The 20,251-nt window shown below is 52.7% G+C and overlaps 1 protein-coding gene across 1 annotated transcript in view; it reads right to left on the reverse strand.

The window, feature by feature from the left end:
• The window catches only part of LOC141191659 (uncharacterized), a 38,211-nt gene extending 23,054 nt beyond the window's left edge, over nucleotides 1-15,157 (reverse strand). Inside the window, exon 1 of the mRNA XM_073661605.1 lies at nucleotides 15,091-15,157. Coding sequence (XP_073517706.1) covers nucleotides 15,091-15,116 — 26 coding nt within the window. The 5' untranslated portion in view covers nucleotides 15,117-15,157. The remainder of the gene's footprint in view (nucleotides 1-15,090) is intronic.
• Between the last annotated feature and the right edge of the window lie 5,094 nt (nucleotides 15,158-20,251).

Genomic DNA, 20,251 nt, shown 5'->3' on the forward strand with positions numbered 1-20,251 from the left:
ACAATGCTCTGCTGGAATTGTAGGCCATTCTTCTTTGGCAAACTGCTCCAGGTCCCTGATATTTGAAGGGTGCCTTCTCCAAACTGCCATTTTGAGATCTCTCCACGGGTGTTCTATGGGATTCAGGTCTGGACTCATTGCTGGCCACCTTAGAAGTCTCCAGTGCTTTCTCTCAAACCATTTTATAGTGCTTTTGGAAGTGTGTTTTGGGTCATTGTCCTGCTGGAAGACCCATGACCTCTGAGGGAGACCCAGCTTTCTCACACTGGGCCCTACATTATGCTGCAAAATTTGTTGGTAGTCTTCAGACTTCATTATGCCATGCACACTGTCAAGCAGTCCATTGCCAGAGGCAGCAAAGCAACCCCAAAACATCAGGGAACCTCCGCCATGTTTGACTGTAGGGACCGTGTTCTTTTCTTTGAATGCCTCTTTTTTTTTCCTGTACACTCTATGTTGATGCTTTTTGCCAAAAAGCTCTACTTTTGTCTCATCTGACCAGAGAACATTCTTCCAAAACGTTTTAGGCTTTCTCAGGTAAGTTTTGGCAAACTCCAGCCTGGCTTTTTTATGTCTCGGGGTAAGAAGTGGGGTCTTCCTGGGTATCCTACCATACAGTCCCTTTTCATTCAGACGCCGACGGATAGTACGGGTTGACACTGTTGTACCCTCGGACTGCAGGGCAGCTTGAACTTGTTTGGATGTTAGTCGAGGTTCTTTAGTCGGAAGACACAGGAACATTCAGGTCTTTGGAGATGGACTTGTAGCCTTGAGATTGCTCATGCTTCCTCACAATTTGGTTTCTCAAGTCCTCAGACAGTTCTTTGGTCTTCTTTCTTTTCTCCATGCTCAATGTGATAAACACAAGGACACAGGACAGAGGTTGAGTCAACTTTAATCCATGTTAACTGGCTGCAAGTGTGATTTAGTTATTGCCAACACCTGTTAGGTGCCACAGGTAAGTTACAGGTGCTGTTAATTACACAAATTAGAGAAGCATCACATGATTTTTCAAACAGTGCCAATACTTTTGTCCACCCCCTTTTTTAGGTTTGGTGTGGAATTGTATCCAATTTGGCTTTAGGACAATTCTTTTTGTGTTTTTTTCATTGAAGACAAATTAAATGAAGATAATAATGCCAAAGAATTTGTGATAGCAATCATTTTCAGGAAGAAACTGAGTATTATCTGACAGAATTGCAGGGGTGCCAATACTTTTAGCCACCACTGTACATTACACATGGCATGAGAAATAACAACTTCATGATGAGGATGAGATCTTCATCTTCTAATACGGCTCTAGAAACAAATTTGACCAGAGTCCGTCACTAACTACATCATCACCGGCTGTCTGGATGAATATTTCCCGTCTTTCCCAGGTTGTAATCTTTTATCACGTTACATCTCATTTATAAGAGCTTGTTTGTAAGAACACCAAGACAGGAGTTATTTGATGCTAATGTCTCCTTGTACAGTGTTTTTTTTCCTGGATATTATGTTTCTTTTAGCATTTTTATGTTAGCTTCCATATATTACATGAAAAACACTAAAAAAAAGAAAACCAAGTGTAAAAACATAAAATAAAATTAAGGGATGGCGGCACTGTGGATCATTATATTGTATGTGGGGGGATGGTGGTACTGTGGGATCATTATATTGTATGTGGGGGGGATGGTGGTATTATGGGAATATTATTATTGTATATGGGGGGTTGGCGGGACTGTGACAACATTATACTGTATGTGGGAAGATTGCGGCACTGTGGGTACATTATACTGTATGTGGGAAGATGGCGGTACTGTGAGAACATTATACGGTGTGGGGAAATAGAGGTACTATGAGAGCAGGGGTGGATTAAGAGTAGCAAGGGCCCCGGGCAGTTTAGAAGGCGCGGGCCCCCCCCCCTCCCACACACACACACCTGATGTATCACGTGACATGTCACATGATCCCCTGTGATAGATCATGTGATAGTTCACGTGAAATTAATTTGGCACAATATTAATTATAATAATTTTTTTTAGGCTGTGTGCCCACTACGCGCTTTTCAAGCATTTCCGCAGCGGCAATTCCGCTGCAGAAATGCTTAAAAAAACGCTTGGTAGAAGGTCTGCCATGTTCCCCAATGATAATCCACATGTGCTGTGCACATGCTGCGGAAATTTCCGCTGCGGATTATCACTGTGGAAAAATCCGCAGCACTACCAATTATTTTGCGGAAGCGCGGCGCTTTCACTGCCATTGACGTGCATTGGAACACATGGAATCCGCATCACTGCATCTGTACATGCAGAATCCATGCGTTTCAATGTGCGGATGGTACCCAGGTTTGGAGAAGAGGAGACTGTCCTCTGGACCCGGGTACCATGGAACCTGTAAAAAAAGAATAAAATAAAAAATAAATATCATACTTACCTTCTGATGGCCCCCAGTGTCTTTATCCGATGCGTCCTGGCTTGCCGGCAGCTCACGATGGTCTGAAAAGGACCCGCCGTGACGTCATTTAGTCATGTGATGGGTCACGCGACCGCTGACGTCGGCAGGCTATCAGAAGGTAATTGTATATTTATGTTTTACCATTCTTTTACGGTCACACTATATAAATCCATGCCGGTTGCATGGATTTATATAGTGTGACCAAGTTGTCAAGCACTTTCCAAGTGATGCTAAAATCGCTTGATAACCCGCATGCGGAAATGCATGTGAAGAACGCTTCACATCCGCATGTCCCTGGCAGGAAAAACGCATGTACAATCCGCATGTACAATCCGCATGCGTTTTTTCTGCCAGGGAGATGCAGAAATGCTCAAAAAAAATCCGGAGCATTTCTGCATCGTGGGCACATAGCCTTACATTAATTGTATGTCTCAATATTGAGCATACGTAGCCATCTATACACAGCAGGAGGCCGCACGTAGCCATCTATACACGGCGGGAGGCCGCACGTAGCCATCTATACACGGCGGGAGGCCGCACGTAGCCATCTATACACGGCGGGAGGCAGCACGTAGCCATCTATACACGGCGGGAGGCCACACGTAGCCATCTATACACGGCGGGAGGCCGCACGTAGCCATCTATACACGGCGGGAGGCCGCACGTAGCCATCTATACACGGCGGGAGGCCGCACGTAGCCATCTATACACGGCGGGAGGCCGCACGTAGCCATCTATACACGGCGGGAGGCCGCACGTAGCCATCTATACACGGCGGGAGGCCGCACGTAGCCATCTATACACGGCGGGAGGCCGCACGTAGCCATCTATACACGGCGGGAGGCTGCACGTAGCCATCTATACACGGCAGGAGGTCGCACGCAGCCATCTATAGACGGCGGGAGGCCGCACGGCGCCCCCCCAGAGACAGCAGGAGGCCGCACGGCGCCATCTATACTCAGCAGGAGGCCGCACGCAGTCACGCACACACACACACAAACATATACATACACGCATAAACACATTTGAAACACAAAAATACATATAAACAGACATCACACAATGATATCTGCCTGCACACACACACACACACAGAGACAGACACACATACAGACAGACACACACACAGACACACACACACAGACACACACACTCACCATCCCCCGGCTCGGCTCCAGCCCTCCTGGCTCCTGCTCCTCTCCAGTGGTAAGTAGCAGTGCAGGCCGGGCGCGCACTGCGTGACGTCACAGCTAGGAGACACAGCCGCGCACAGGGCTGTGTCTCCTAGCTGTGACGCGGCCGGGCCAGCACAGGGAAGTTAACTGCTGCAGTGCTGGCCCGGCCGAAGAGCCTGGATTGCCCTCATTATAATCCGCCTATGTATGAGAGCATTATATTGAGAGGCTTAATGACCGCAGTCGCTCCTGCGACCGGGCCCAGCCAACACCAACCCCTGCTTCAGCTGGATGTGTGTTCTCGGACTGACATTCCGCTGAAGTGCCACAATACACGCTGCTGACCTATCAGAGGCCAGCAGCTGACATCGGCATGTACGTCATTAGGGGCTGAAGTCAGCTGGCAGCTCCAGCAAAAAGACACCGTGAGGCGAGGGAGTGGAGAGAAGCTGAGTATAATGTTTTTTTTGTTTTTTTTTAAATCAGCGAGTACACGGTGCCCTTGGCCACACTACTACATGTAAGAGTATGGGCTGTGCATTATACTACATGTACGGACTATGGGCTGCGCATTATACTACATGTACGGACTATGGGCTGTGCATTATACTACATGTATGACTATGGGCTGTGCATTATACTAAGTGGATGACTGTGGGCTGTGCATTATACTAGATGTGTGGACTATGGGCTGTGCATTATACTACATGTATGGGCTGTGCATTATACGACATGTATGACTATGGGCTGTGCATTATACTAAGTGGATGACTGTGGGCTGTGCATTATACTAGATGTGTGGACTATGGGCTGTGCATTATACTACATGTATGGGCTGTGCATTATGCTACATGTATGGGTTGTGCATTATACTACATGTACGGACTATGGGTTGTGCATTATACTACATGTATGGACTATGGGCTGTGCATTACACTACATGTATGGACTATGGGCTGTGCATTACACTACATGTATGGACCATGGGCTGTGCATTATACTACATGGATGACTATGGGCTGTGTATTATACTACATGGATGACTATGGGCTGTGCATTATACTACATGGATGACTATGGGCTGTGCATTATACTGTATGGAGGATTATGGGGAGTGCATTATACTTCTGTTATGGGGCCCCATCACTTCTATGTTTGCCCCTGGTGAGTGTAATAGTTTATTTTTTTCTGTACACTAAAGAACAGAGGCAGAACGGAGGACATATACCAGGTTGGGGTCAAGGATAAGGGACATACATATACAGTGGGTACGGAAAGTATTCAGACCCCTTTAAATTTTTCACTCTTTGTTTCATTGCAGCCATTTGGTAAATTCAAAAAAGTTCTTTTTTTTTCTCATTAACCCCTTTACAACCCAAAGTGGTTTGCACGTTAATGACCATGCCAATTTTTACAATTCTGACCACTGTCACTTTATGATGTAATAACTCTGGAATGCTTCAACGGATCCCCCTGATTCTTAGACTGTTTTTTTCATGACATATTGTAATTCATGATTGTGGTAAAATTTCTTCGATATCACTTGCGATTATTTGTGAAAAAAACAGAAATTTGGCAAAAATTTTGAAAATTTTTCAATTTTCAAAATTTGAATTTTTATGCCCTTAAATCAGAGAGATATGTCACACAAAATAGTTAATAAATAACATTTCCCACATGTCTACTTTACATCAGCACAATTTTGGAACCAAAATGTTTTTTTTAATTAGGGAGTTATAAGGGTTAAAAGTTGACCAGCGATTTCTCATTTTTCCAACAAAATTTACAAAACCATTTTTTTAGGGACCACAACACATTTGAAGTCACTTTAAGGGGTCTTTATTAGAGTTGAGCCACCCCTGTAGTGTTCGGGTTCGGTTCGTAGAACACCGGTATGTTCACCGAACTGTTCGTCGAACACCATTAAAACCAATGGCAGGCAAACAAAAAGACATAGAAACACATAGAAAACACCTTCAAAGGTGTCCAAAAGCTGACAAACTGCTCAGAAGACACAACTAACACATGAAAAAGTGACAAGTACATATAGTCATGCGAAAAGAAAAGAGGTGGAGGAGTAAAAGGAGGAGGAGACACAGATATAGGCATGTCATGCCCTTCTAAAATCAAGAAAGGCTGGATTAAAAATCTAAAATCAGCCTACCAACACCCAAACGTCGTGACAAGAAAATTAAAAAAATAAATATCTTTAGGTAGAATGGCGGCTCCATTCAGAACACTTTCCTTACAAGACGTAGTGGTATCCCCGTTGAGAGTTGTGCCAAAAACGGAACCCAATACATTCGGACTAATCCACCATTTGTCATATCCAAGGGGCAGGTCAGTAAACGACAACATCGACGCAGAACCAAGTACAGTAGTATATACTGTACATCCTTTCACAAGGCAATCAGGTGGGTCAAGAAGTTGGGAAGGGGCACCCTAATGGCCAAAACAGACATTGAGGGGGCGTTCTGGTTACTTACTACCTGTGCCTATGAATAGTGTCCGCCTATTGGGCTGCTTCTGGGAAGGAGCATACTATATAGATCGCTGTTTGCCCATGGGGTGCTCCAGATCCTGCTCACTATTTGAGGCGCTTAGTTGCTTCCTCGAATGGGTCGTCATGGACGTTTCTAAGGGGGCATATATTATCCATTAGCTCGATGACTTCTTGTGCCTGGGCCCAAAAGATTTGCCACAGTGTAAATACACGTGGTAGTCCACCTGTGAGAAGGAGAGAGCTGGAGGGAGAGCGGACACCACAGAGCCGAGGGGTTAGATGGAGAGCGGAAGAAGGAAAGAGGGCAAAGGAGGTAAGGGAGTACGGTGGAAGGCCGACCTGAGCTCCCCCACGTTCCTCCTACTGTGCGGGGAACAGCCCTGGGAAGAAAAGCCGCTTGCGCATCCCTTTGAGGTTACGGGCAAGAGCGGGCAGAGGGACTACGCTGGAGTGCGAAGCCGACACGCCTGCCCATGCGACCTCCGTGTCGCTGGGTTTGTGCCAGAGCCGCGGTGGACCCTGACGGCCAGTCCCACTCTCCTAATACTGGTGCCTGTCCACTGGTGGGTCAAGACCCCCTGCGGTGGAGGCAGGTCTAAGCTCTGTAATATGAATGAGTACACTTTAAATCCTTTTACAAGGATCTATTGGCGGGCAAGTCTGGTGCCAGCAGCCGCGGTAATTCCAGCTCCAGTAGCGTCCACTAAAGCTGCTGCAGTTAAAAAGCTTTTATGAGAATCGAGCTTGGCGGTCCGCCGCAAGGCGTGCTACCGCCAGTCCCAGCCCCTTTTCCTTCGGGCGCCTCCCCGATGCTCTTCACTGAGTGTCCCGGGGCCCGAAGCATTTCCTTTGAGAAAATTAAGTGTCCAAACCACAGGTGGTGTAGCTTGCTTAACAGCTGGGCTACTCCGCTGACTAGCAGACACTGCTACTAGGCCCAAAGTATTGCCTGGGCTAGATGCAGTTAAAAATTTTTAATTAGATCTACAGGCAGTGTAGCTTGCAAAACAGCTGGGCTATTCCGCTGACTAGCAGACACTGCTACTACGCCCAAAGTATTGCCTGGGCTAGATGCAGTTAAAAATTGTTATTAGATACAAAGGCGGTGTAGCTTGCTTCAGATGGGCTACTCCGCTGACTACGAGACACTGCTACTATCCCAAAATGATTGGCTGGGTTAGATGCAGTAAAAAATTGTTATTAGATACACAGGCGGTGTAGCTTGCTTCACAGCTGGGCTACTACGCTGACTAGCAGACACTGAAGCTTTGGAGCAGACCTCTGATTCCCAGGCTATAGTATGAGTAAACAGCTCTTCAGACTCAACCATCTGTGTTACCACAAGCCATAGTGTATGTAGTTTCTTACGGTTAAAGGGGGGGGGGGGGCGACCCGACCCACCTGGAATTGACGATGCCAACGTCATGTAAAACACAGCAAGGGGACTCCAAAAAGAGTCTCCATTTTTTCCAAAAATTGTGGCACAGACACCACTTAAGTGGCATCAATTGCCCCAGAGTTGCTTAAAATGGTTGGTGAGGTGATTTTCACAAATCCTCAAGCTTTTAGTCTCCACAGGATGACACAGTGGTAGAAAAGTCTTTGCGGATCCATGATTTGTTCATCTTTATGAACGTGAGTCTGTCTACATTGTCAGTGGACAGCCGCGTGCGCTTATCTGTCAGCACACCACCAGCAGCGCTGAACACACGTTCAGAGAGAACGCTGGCTGCGGGGCATGACAAGATCTCCAAGGCGTGAGTGGCGAGTTCAGGCCATTTTTCCAGATTGGAAGCCCAAAATTAGCAAGGGTCCAGTGACACAGTTATGGCTTCGATGTTCACTTGGAGATACTCCTATACCATCCTCTCTAGGCGTTGACTACGTGTCAGACTTCTTGTCTCCTGTGGCCTTGCAAAGGATGGTCTAAAAAAAATTGGTGAAACGATTCCACAAAATTGCTGTTACCAGCAGATACGGTGTTACTGTTACGGTTTGAGTGATGAAGACTCGACAGTCCCACGGTTGGCAAGTTAGAACTGTGAGATTCACTACGTGCACCACTGGTGTTTTGTGGAAAAGGGCATGTAAGATTTTGTAACAGCCTCTGCTGATACTCCTGCATGCGTGAATCCCTCTCTATGGCAGGAATTATTTTGGCAAATTTACTTTTGTACAGTGGATCTAAGAGTGTGGCAACCCAGTAGTCGGGATTACTTCGAATTCTGACAATCCGAGGGTCATGTTGCAGGTACTGCAGCAAGAAAGCACTCATGAGTCTTGCGCATCCAGGAGGACCAAGTCCTTGTTGTGTTGGTGGCGAGGTAAGAATCATGCTTCCTTCCTCTGCCCTCTCCCCCCAACCTCACACAACAGAAATGTGATCAAGGTCTCCCGCATCTGATGAGTCTTCCATGCCCATCGCCAGTTCGTCCTCCACTTCTTCCTCAGCTCCTGCACCTTCCTCAACAGTTTGGCTGCTACCATGCGCCCTCGTTAATCCCTCTCCCCTGCCCTCCCATGCCTGCTGCCTTGGTGCTGCCGACCGTCTGGACCTTGGAGATGTTATCCCTTAAGCATAAGACTCCTCCTCCACTTCCTCCCCCTCCTCTTATCCCACTACCTGACTCCGAATTCTGTTTAACGTGTTCTCCAGCATGTAAATGACCAGAATAGTCATGTTGATAATGGCATCCTCAGCACTAAACATCTTCATCGCTGGTGCTGCCACAATCGCTGCAACATGTGCAGAGTTAAATTCCACCGTGTCGGCACGTTGCATTTCAGCCGGTGAACTGGCAGGCCCAACGACTTCTGTAGAGCTGCGAGATGCGAACGGCGGAAGTGAGCACACAGCGACCGTGCCCTCTGCAGAAGGCCATCTAGTCCGGGATAGTGGGCTAAAAATTGCTGGACAACCAGGTTCAACACATGAGCCATACAAGGCACGTGTGTGACATTGCCCCGGCGAAGGGCCACACCCAGGTTTGCAGCATTGTCGCACATGGCCTTCCCTGGCTGCAGGTCCTGTGGAGCCAACCATTCATAAAACTCGGTCTCCAGAGCTGACCACAACTCCTCAGCTGTGTGACTCACACTTCCCAGACATTTCAAAGTAAACACCGCCTGATGCCGTTGAGCCCTGCTGCCAGCATAGTAAGGAGGTGTTCAGGATTCCTTCTGCGCAGTTAGAACACGGGCAGCATTACCAGACAGGCTTTGGGTGCAGGTGGAGGACCGAGAGGAGGTTGAGGAGGCAGAAGCAGTGGAGGAACTTCTAGAGAAAAAGGATTGACGCACAACTCGTGGGGATGGCAAGACTTGGACAGCAGCCCCTTGTCCTGCTGTCACCATAGTTACCCAGTGCCCAGTCAGCGGCATGTAACGCCCCTGTCCATGCCTACTCGTCCAAGTGTGTGGTGAAATGCACCCTGTCACACACAGAGTTTCTCAAAGAAGCCGTGATGTTGTGTGCGACATGCTGGTGTAGCACAGGCACACCTTTCTTTGAGAAGTAGTGGCGACTGGGCATCTGGTACTGGGGCACTGCGACGGACATAAGGTCTCGAAAATCCTCTGTGTCCACCAGGCGGAAAGGCAGTATTTCTGTAGCCCACAGCTTGCAGATGGTGAAATTGAACCTCTTAGCTTTGTCATGGCTAGGAGGAAATGGTCTTTTACTTGTCCACAGATGAGGGACCGAGGGCTGGCTGTTGTAATTAGACGGGGTTGAGTAGGGTGTCCCCGGCAAACTGCCGGTCTGTGAGGAAGATGCAGGCAGACATGTTAGGTTGCCTTGATCCAAAGGTGGTGCTCTTGATGTCGGAGAGGGCTCAACACCAGCTGGTGTTTCCACTTCCAAATGAACTGATGACCTGCCAATCACACTGGATGTTGCGGGTAAAGAGGTGGCAGGTCTGCGTCCAAACACATGTGTGACTGCTGTCCCCCCAGTCACAGAGGATGAAGAGGCCGCGGATGCACAAGATAGGGCAGACGGTGGTTGGCCCGGCTCGCTAGGCCGCATTGTAGCATAGTGAGCTTCCCACTGCAACTTATGCTTCATATCCATGTGACGGTTCATGCATGAAGGACTCAAACTATGGATTTTTTGGCCTCTACTTAGCTTTTGGTGACAACTGTTACAGATAACATGAGTTGGGTCATCCTTATCGATCTGAAAAAATGCCCAGGCTATGCAAGGCTTAGAGCTCATGCGACCTGAAGAGCCACCACAACTTGAGGTCAGAGGCAGAGTTGTGGTTGAGGATGCAGTTGTTGACGTGCTTCCAGTACTCCGTCTCTGTCCAGGAAGGCGCAACCTAACCTCGTCGTCAATAGCATCCTCCTCCACCTCCTCTGCTGACCTCATCGACTGGCTGACTGTGGGTTGACAGTAAGTGGGATCTCTAACCTCGTCATCATCACCCTGTGTGTTCTCACACCCGTCGTCCTCAGAGCCAACCTCTTCCTGCCCTGACCGAAAAGTCAAGTTGTCGCTCCAATCAGGTATCTGAGTCTCATCATCATTTTCCTCATTGTCTCCACCAACAGGAGTTACAGTTTGGGAACGAGGGTCTACATTATGCTCAGAACCTTCTTCATCTGGGCCTGGATCCGACTCAAACATTCTGGGCATCAGTGCAGATCATTTCCTCGTCTGGATTCACAGAAGCTCTGGTTCCCAGGCTATAGTATGAGTAAACAGCTCTGCAGACTCAACCATCTGTGTTACCCCATACTCAGACGGGCAGCTGTAGATTTGGGAGCTGTGAGGAAGCAAGTTCGATTGGGGTGACACCTCTGAGGACTGGAGTATTTGTGATGTTGAAGTTGAGGTGGAGGAGAGCCCACTTGAAGGAGCACTTGATATCCGTTGAAGCACCTGCTGTTTTTGTGCCTCATCTGGAATTTGTAGCGATGGGCGTGTTCGTAAGAAAGGGATCGTATCACATTGTCCACGAAAAGAAGTAGACATCTTAGTTTGGCTGGAAGATGGTCTTTCTTCTGCACATGTTACTGTTGCTTTAACACCTACCCCACGGACACAAGTTTTTTTTCACTTTCCAACACACCTATTCCCCTTTCCACCAGCAGCAGGCCTTTTGCCACTCATTTTGGTGGTTAACTAATTGGCAACTCTGTAGTTGTTTGCACAAAAAACGATGGATGGAAACCGAGCAGAGCTGAGTGGCCAAACTGTGGTACTAGGCCAAAAGGATTGGCTGGGTTAGATGCAGTAAAACAATTTCATTAGATACACAGGAGGTGTAGCTTGCTTCACAGTTGGACTACTCCGCTGACTACGAGACACTGCTACTATGTCCAAAAGGATTTACTGGGCTAGATGCAGTAAAAAATTGTTATTAGATACACAGGTGGTGTAGCTTGGTTCAGATGGGCTACTCCAATGACTAACAGACACTGCTACAAGCCCCAAAGGATTTACTTGGCTAGATGAAGTAAATAATTGTTATTAGATACACAGGTGGTGTAGCTTGGTTCAGATGGGCTACTCCAATGACTAACAGACACTGCTACAGGCCCAAAAGGATTTACTGGGCTAGATGCAGTAAAAAATTGTTATTTGATACACAGGTTTTGTAGCTTGGTTCAGATGGGCTACTCCAATGACTAACAGATACTGCTACAGGCCCAAAAGGATTTACTTGGCTAGATGCAGTAAAAAATTGTTATTAGATACACAGGTGGTGTAGCTTGGTTCAGATGGGCTACTCCAATGACTAACAGACACTGCTACAGGCCCAAAAAGATTTACTGGGCTAGATGCAGTAAAAAATTGTCATTAGATACACAGGTGGTGTAGCTTGGTTCAGATGGGCTACTCCAATGACTAACAGACACTTCTACAGGCCCAAAAGGATTGGCTTAGCTACATTTAGCCAAATGCTGTGAAAAACACTGGCACAGCACTGGCACAGACCTGCCTGGCAAAAAGTGCTAGGAACTGCTGTAACCTAGCCCTCAAAAGGGCTGCAATTACAACTAGTCCCTACTACCTAAACCTCTCTCTCTATTTAACAGCAAATTCGCTCCCAATTCACACAGTTATACTGTATAGCTCTCACAGCAGCAGTGGTGCCGTCTAACACTCAGCTGCAGCAGTGAGAAAATGGTGGCGACGGGGAAAATGGCTGGGTCTTACAGGGCAAGGACATGTGACATACACAGCCAATGACACATGCCCTTGCTTGTGTGAAAAAAAAGCACTTCGCTGCGTGTGTGCGCTGCTGATAGGCTGACAGACTGCACCGCGCCACTGTAAATGTGGGAAAGAAGAAAAAATGGAGATCGGCTTTATTTCTGCAGAGATCCATCCCCTGCCCCTCCCCCCGCCCACTCTACACTGAAACTGTCTATTAACATTGATTAACAGTATTACTATGAAAAAATCCAGTTATGATTTTGGTGCACGAACAGTTATCGAACATAACCTCGAACAGCCGAATTTTTTGCAAATCGTTCGGGTTCGTCGAACGGCTCGAAGACCGCCCAAAACAGCTCGAATTTGAGATTGGCAAACAGTTTGAGTCGAACACCGCTCATCTCTAGTCTTTATGACAAAAAATACCCAAAAGTGACACCATTCTAAAAACTGCACCCCTCAAGGTGCTCAAAACCATATTCAAGAAGTTTATTAACCCTTCAGGTGCTTCACAGGAATTTTTGGAATGTGGAAGAAAAAAATTAACATTTAACTTTTTTCACAAAAATGTTACTTTAGACCCAATTTTTTTTTTTTTCTCGCAGTGATAACAGGAAAAAATGGACGCCAAAATTTGTTGTGCAATTTCCCCTGAGCATCGGGTCGTCATAGCAACATCCTGGAAGCCGCGGCAAACAACGTTGGACGCCGGCAGGAGAGGTGAGTATCGGCGATCACCTCCACTTGCCCCCACAATGGTGCGATCGACTTTGATCGCCGCATTGCGGGGGTTAATGTGCCGGGAGCTCCCAGCACATAGCATCGGGTGTCAGCTGTGACAATCAGCTGACACCCGGCGGCGATCGCGCCTGCACAGCCTGTGTGCGGGCGAAATCCACAGGACGTACTAATACATACCTGGCTCTTAAAGCCCAGGGTGCAGGTACGTATTAGTACGCCCTCGGCTTTTAAAGGGTTAAAGTACACTCTGCACCCCACTTGACTGAAAAAAACAGAAATGTAGAAATTTTTGCAAATTTATTAAAAAAGAAAAACTGAAATATCACATGGTCATAAGTATTCAGACCCTTTGCTCAGTATTAAGTAGAAGCACCCTTTTGGGCTAGTACAGCCATGAGTCTTCTTGGGAATGATGCAACAAGTTTTTCACACCTGGACTTGGGGATCCTCTGCCATTCTTCCTTGCAGAACCTCTCCAGGTTGGATGGTGAATGTTGGTGGACAGACATTTTCAGGTCTCTCCAGAGATGCTCAATTAGGTTTAGGTCAGGGCTCTGACTGGGCTAGTCAAGAATGGTCACCGAGTTTTTCTAAAGCCACTCCTTTTTTATTTTAGCTGTGTGCTTAGGGTCATTGTCTTGTTGGAAGGTGAACCTTTTGCCAAGTCTGAGGTCCAGAGCACTCTGGAAGAGGTTTTTATCCAGGATATCTCTGTACTTGGCCGCATTCATGTTTCTTTCAATTGCAACCAGTCGTCCTGTCCCTGCAGCTGATAAACACCCCCATAGCATGATGCTGCCACCACCATGTTTCACTGTTGGGATTGTATTGGGCAGGTGATGAGCAGTGCCTGGTTTTCTCCACACATACCGCTTAGAATTATCACCAAAAAGTTCTATCTTCATCTCATCAGACCAGAGTATCTTATTTCTCATAGTCTGGGAGAACTTCATGTTTTGAGCAAACTCTATGCGGGCTTTCATATGTCTTGCACTGAGGAGAGGCTTCCGTTGGGCCACTCTGCCATAAAGGCCCGACTGGTGGAGGGCTGCAGTGATAGTTGACTTTGTGGAACTTTCTCCCATCTCCCTACTGCATCTCTGGAGCTCAGCCACAGTGATCTTGGGGTTCTTCTTTACCTCTCTCACCAAGGCTCTTCTCCCACGATTGCTCAGTTTGGCAGGACGGCCAGGTCTAGGAAGACTTCTGGTGGTCCCAAACTTCTTCCATTTAAGGATTATGGAGGCCACTGTGCTCTTAGGAACCTTGAGTAATGCAGAAATTCTTTTGTAACCTTGGCCAGATCTGTGCCTTGCCACAATTCTGTCTCTGAGCTCCTTGGGCAGTTCCTTTGAGCTCATGATTCTCATTTGGTCTGACATGCACTGTGAGCTGTGAGGTCTTATATAGACAGGTGTGTGCCTTTCCAAATCAAGTCCTATCAGTTTAATTAAACACAGCTGGACCCAATGAAGGAGTAGAACCATCTCAAGGAGGATCACAAGGAAATGGACAGCATGTGACTTAAATATGAGTGTCTGAGCAATGGATCTGAATACTTATAACCATGTGATATTTCAGTTTTTCTTTTTTAATAAATTTGCAAAAATTTCTACATGTTTTTCAGTCAAGATGGGGTGCAGAGTGTACATTAATGAGAAAAAAAATGAACGTTATAGAATTTACCAAATAGCTGCAATGAGCAAAGAGTGAAAAAATGTAAAGGAGTCTGAATACTTTCCGTACCCACTGTATATATCAGGATGGGGGGTGGTCGAAATCTCACAACGTGTCCCATCAGACCTTAGCTGTACCTCTGATTATACTGTGTGGGGGGATGGCAGTACTATGGGAACATTACACTACGTGGGGCCAAGAAAGGGCCCTGTACTATGAGGACAATACGGTTCCTCACTTCCTGCCTCCATAGTTGGGTCGTATGTATCTATTACAGGAAACAGAACAAAAACCTTATGATTCTTATAAAGGGGCAACACAAGACCCCAAAAGAGTCTCCGTGCTGAAGGGGTTAATGCCCCCTGCGCCCAGTAATGGGGGTCTCCACATACCTCCACCTGCAGAGCCGCCACCACATATATGGCTGCTCTGTGCGCACAGGAGCTGTGATGAGGTCACAGGAGGGGAGGAGTCAGGGGTCACATGATCAGGGGCCTCAGTGGATGCAGGACTCTGCTGTGCTGGTTGTCATGGTGCTGGATGAGCTGAAGTTTATGTGTGGGGTCAGGAGGGGTTTACAGTGTGGATGTAGCAGAGCCGCGCGTGTACGAGGTGTACGGAGCAGAGCCGCGTGTGTACGAGGTGTACGGAGCGGAGCCGCGTGTGTACGAGGTGTACGGAGCAGAGCTGCGTGTGTACGAGGTGTACAGAGCAGAGCCGCGTGTGTACGAGGTGTACGGAGCGGAGCCGCGTGTGTACGAGGTGTACGGAGCGGAGCCGCGTGTGTACGAGGTGTACGGAGCAGAGCCGCGTGTGTACGAGGCGTGCGGAGCAGAGCCGTGTGTGTACGAGGTGTACGGAGCAGAGCCGCGTGTGTACGAGGTGTGCGGAGCGGAGCCACGCGTGTACGAGGCGTACGGAGCGGAGCCGCGCGTGTACGAGGCGTACGGAGAGGAGCTGCGCGTGTGTACCAGGTGTACGTAGCGGAGCCGCGTGTGAACGAGGTGTACGGAGCGGAGCCGCGTGTGTACGAGGTGTACGGAGCGGAGCCCTGTGTGTACGAGGTGTACGGAGCTGAGCCGCGCGTGTACGAGGCGTACGGAGCGGAGCTGCGCGTGTACGGAGCGGAGCCACGCGTGTACGAGGCGTACGGAGCGGAGCCGCGCGTGTACGAGGCGTACGGAGCGGAGCCGCGCATGTACAGAGCGGAGCCACGCGTGTACGAGGCGTACGGAGCGGAGCCGCGCGTGTACGGAGCGGAGCCACGCGTGTACGAGGCGTACGGAGCGGAGCCGCGCGTGTACGAGGCGTACGGAGCGGAGCCGCGCATGTACAGAGCGGAGCCACGCGTGTACGAGGCGTACGGAGCGGAGCCGCGCGTGTACGGAGCGGAGCCACGCGTGTATGAGGCGTACGGAGCGGAGCCACGCGTATACGAGGCGTACGGAGCGGAGCCGCGCGTGTACGAGGCGTACGGAGCGGAGCCACGCGTGTACGAAGCGTACGGAGCGGAGCCGCGCGTGTACGAGGCTTACGGATCGGAGCCGCACGTGTACGTGGCGTACGGAGCGGAGCCGCGCGTGTACGAGGCGTACGGAGCGGAGCCGCGCGTGTACGAGGCATACGGAGCGGAGCCGCGCGTGTACGAGGCGTGCGGAGCCGCGCGTGTACGAGGCGTGCGGAGCCGTGCGTGTACGAGGCGTGCGGAGCGGAGCCGCGCCTGTACGTGGCGTACTGAGCGGAGCCGCGCGTGTATGAGGCGTGCGGAGCGGAGCCGCGCGTGTACGAGGTGTGCAGAGCGGAGCCGCGCGTGTACGAGGCGTACGGAGCAGAGCCGCGCGTGTACGAGGCGTACGGAGCGGAGCCGCGCGTGTACGAGGCGTACGGAGCGGAGCCACGCATGTACGAGGTGTACGGAGCGGAGCCGCGCATGTACGAGGTGTACGGAGCGGAGCCGCGCGTGTACGGAGCGGAGCCGCGCGTGTACGAGGTGTACGGACCGGAGCCGCGTGTGTACGAGGTGTACGGAGCGGAGCCCTGTGTGTACGAGGTGTACGAAGCGGAGCCGCGTGTGTACGAGGTGTACGGAGCTGAGCCGCGCGTGTACGAGGCGTGCGGAGCGGAGCCACGCGTGTACGAGGCGTACGGAGCGGAGCCGCGCGTGTACGGAGCGGAGCCACGCGTGTACGAGGCGTACGGAGCGGAGCCGCGCATGTACAGAGCGGAGCCACGCGTGTATGAGGCGTACGGAGCGGAGCCGCGCGTGTACGAGGCTTACGGAGCGGAGCCACGCGTGTACGAAGCGTACGGAGCGGAGCCGCGCGTGTACGAGGCTTACGGATCGGAGCTGCACGTGTACGTGGCGTACGGAGCGGAGCCGCGCGTGTACGAGGCGTACGGAGCGGAGCCGCGCGTGTACGAGGCATACGGAGCGGAGCCGCGCGTGTACGAGGCGTGCGGAGCCGTGCGTGTACGAGGCGTGCGGAGCGGAGCCGCGCCTGTACGTGGCGTACGGAGCGGAGCCGCGCGTGTACGAGGCGTACGGAGCGGAGCCGCGCGTGTACGGGGCGTACGGTGCAGAGCCGCGCATGTACGGAGCGGAGCCACGCGTGTACGAGGCGTACGGAGCGGAGCCGCGCGTGTACGAGGCGTACGGAGCGGAGCCGCGCATGTACAGAGCGGAGCCACGCGTGTACGAGGCGTACGGAGCGGAGCCGCGCGTGTACGGAGCGGAGCCACGCGTGTATGAGGCGTACGGAGCGGAGCCACGCGTATACGAGGCGTACGGAGCGGAGCCGCGCGTGTACGAGGCGTACGGAGCGGAGCCACGCGTGTACGAAGCGTACGGAGCGGAGCCGCGCGTGTACGAGGCTTACGGATCGGAGCCGCACGTGTACGTGGCGTACGGAGCGGAGCCGCGCGTGTACGAGGCGTACGGAGCGGAGCCGCGCGTGTACGAGGCATACGGAGCGGAGCCGCGCGTGTACGAGGCGTGCGGAGCCGTGCGTGTACGAGGCGTGCGGAGCGGAGCCGCGCCTGTACGTGGCGTACTAAGCGGAGCCGCGCGTGTATGAGGCGTGCGGAGCGGAGCCGCGCGTGTACGAGGCGTACGGAGCGGAGCCGCGCGTGTACGAGGCGTACGGAGCGGAGCCGCGCGTGTACGAGGCGTACGGAGCGGAGCCGCGCATGTACGAGGTGTACGGAGCGGAGCTGCGCATGTACGAGGTGTACGGAGCGGAGCCGCGCGTGTACGGAGCGGAGCCGCGCGTGTACGAGGTGTACGGACCGGAGCCGCGTGTGTACGAGGTGTACGGAGCGGAGCCCTGTGTGTACGAGGTGTACGAAGCGGAGCCGCGTGTGTACGAGGTGTACGGAGCTGAGCCGCGCGTGTACGAGGCGTGCGGAGCGGAGCCACGCGTGTACGAGGCGTACGGAGCGGAGCCGCGCGTGTACGGAGCGGAGCCACGCGTGTACGAGGCGTACGGAGCGGAGCCGCGCATGTACAGAGCGGAGCCACGCGTGTATGAGGCGTGCGGAGCGGAGCCGCGCGTGTACGAGGCTTACGGAGCGGAGCCACGCGTGTACGAAGCGTACGGAGCGGAGCCGCGCGTGTACGAGGCTTACGGATCGGAGCTGCACGTGTACGTGGCGTACGGAGCGGAGCCGCGCGTGTACGAGGCGTACGGAGCGGAGCCGCGCGTGTACGAGGCATACGGAGCGGAGCCGCGCGTGTACGAGGCGTGCGGAGCCGTGCGTGTACGAGGCGTGCGGAGCGGAGCCGCGCCTGTACGTGGCGTACGGAGCGGAGCCGCGCGTGTACGAGGCGTACGGAGCGGAGCCGCGCGTGTACGGGGCGTACGGTGCAGAGCCGCGCATGTACGGAGCGGAGCCACGCGTGTACGAGGCGTACGGAGCGGAGCCGCGCGTGTACGAGGCGTACGGAGCGGAGCCACGCGTGTACGAGGCGTACGGAGCGGAGCCGCGCGTGTACGAGGCGTACGGAGCGGAGCCACGCGTGTACGAGGCGTACGGAGAGGAGCTGCACGTGTGTACCAGGTGTACGGAGCGGAGCCGCGTGTGAACGAGGTGTACGGACCGGAGCCGCGTGTGTACGAGGTGTACGGAGCGGAGCCCTGTGTGTACGAGGTGTACGAAGCGGAGCCGCGTGTGTACGAGGTGTACGGAGCTGAGCCGCGCGTGTACGAGGCGTGCGGAGCGGAGCCACGCGTGTACGAGGCGTACGGAGCGGAGCCGCGCGTGTACGGAGCGGAGCCACGCGTGTACGAGGCGTACGGAGCGGAGCCGCGCATGTACAGAGCGGAGCCACGCGTGTACGAGGCGTACGGAGCGGAGCCGCGCGTGTACGGAGCGGAGCCACGCGTGTATGAGGCGTACGGAGCGGAGCCACGCGTGTACGAGGCGTACGGAGCGGAGCCGCGCGTGTACGAGGCGTACTGAGCGGAGCCGCGCGTGTACGAGGCGTACGGAGCGGAGCCACGCGTGTACGAAGCGTACGGAGCGGAGCCGCGCGTGTACGAGGCTTACGGATCGGAGCCGCACGTGTACGTGGCGTACGGAGCGGAGCCGCGCGTGTACGAGGCGTACGGAGCGGAGCCACGCGTGTACGAGGCATACGGAGCGGAGACGCGCGTGTACGAGGCGTGCGGAGCCGTGCGTGTACGAGGCGTGCGGAGCGGAGCCGCGCCTGTACGTGGCGTACGGAGCGGAGCCGCGCGTGTATGAGGCGTGCGGAGCGGAGCCGCACGTGTACGAGGTGTGCGGAGCGGAGCCGCGCGTGTACGAGGCGTACGGAGCAGAGCCGCGCGTGTACAAGGCGTACGGAGCGGAGCCGCGCATGTACGAGGTGTACGGAGCGGAGCCGCGCATGTACGAGGTGTACGGAGCGGAGCCGCGCGTGTACGGAGCGGAGCCGCGCGTGTACGAGGTGTACGGACCGGAGCCGCGTGTGTACGAGGTGTACGGAGCGGAGCCCTGTGTGTACAAGGTGTACGAAGCGGAGCCGCGTGTGTACGAGGTGTACGGAGCTGAGCTGCGCGTGTACGAGGCGTACGGAGCGGAGCCGCGCGTGTACGGAGCGGAGCCACGCGTGTATGAGGCGTACGGAGCGGAGCCACGCGTGTACGAGGCGTACGGAGCGGAGCCGCGCGTGTACGAGGCGTACTGAGCGGAGCCGCGCGTGTACGAGGCGTACGGAGCGGAGCCACGCGTGTACGAAGCGTACGGAGCGGAGCCGCGCGTGTACGAGGCTTACGGATCGGAGCCGCACGTGTACGTGGCGTACGGAGCGGAGCCGCGCGTGTACGAGGCGTACGGAGCGGAGCCACGCGTGTACGAGGCATACGGAGCGGAGACGCGCGTGTACGAGGCGTGCGGAGCCGTGCGTGTACGAGGCGTGCGGAGCGGAGCCGCGCCTGTACGTGGCGTACGGAGCGGAGCCGCGCGTGTATGAGGCGTGCGGAGCGGAGCCGCACGTGTACGAGGTGTGCGGAGCGGAGCCGCGCGTGTACGAGGCGTACGGAGCAGAGCCGCGCG

The sequence above is a fragment of the Phyllobates terribilis genome, unplaced genomic scaffold (assembly GCF_046119375.1).
Source record: "Phyllobates terribilis strain yellow unplaced genomic scaffold, ASM4611937v1 Scaffold_49__1_contigs__length_9717188, whole genome shotgun sequence".
NCBI classification, from domain to species: domain Eukaryota; kingdom Metazoa; phylum Chordata; class Amphibia; order Anura; family Dendrobatidae; genus Phyllobates; species Phyllobates terribilis.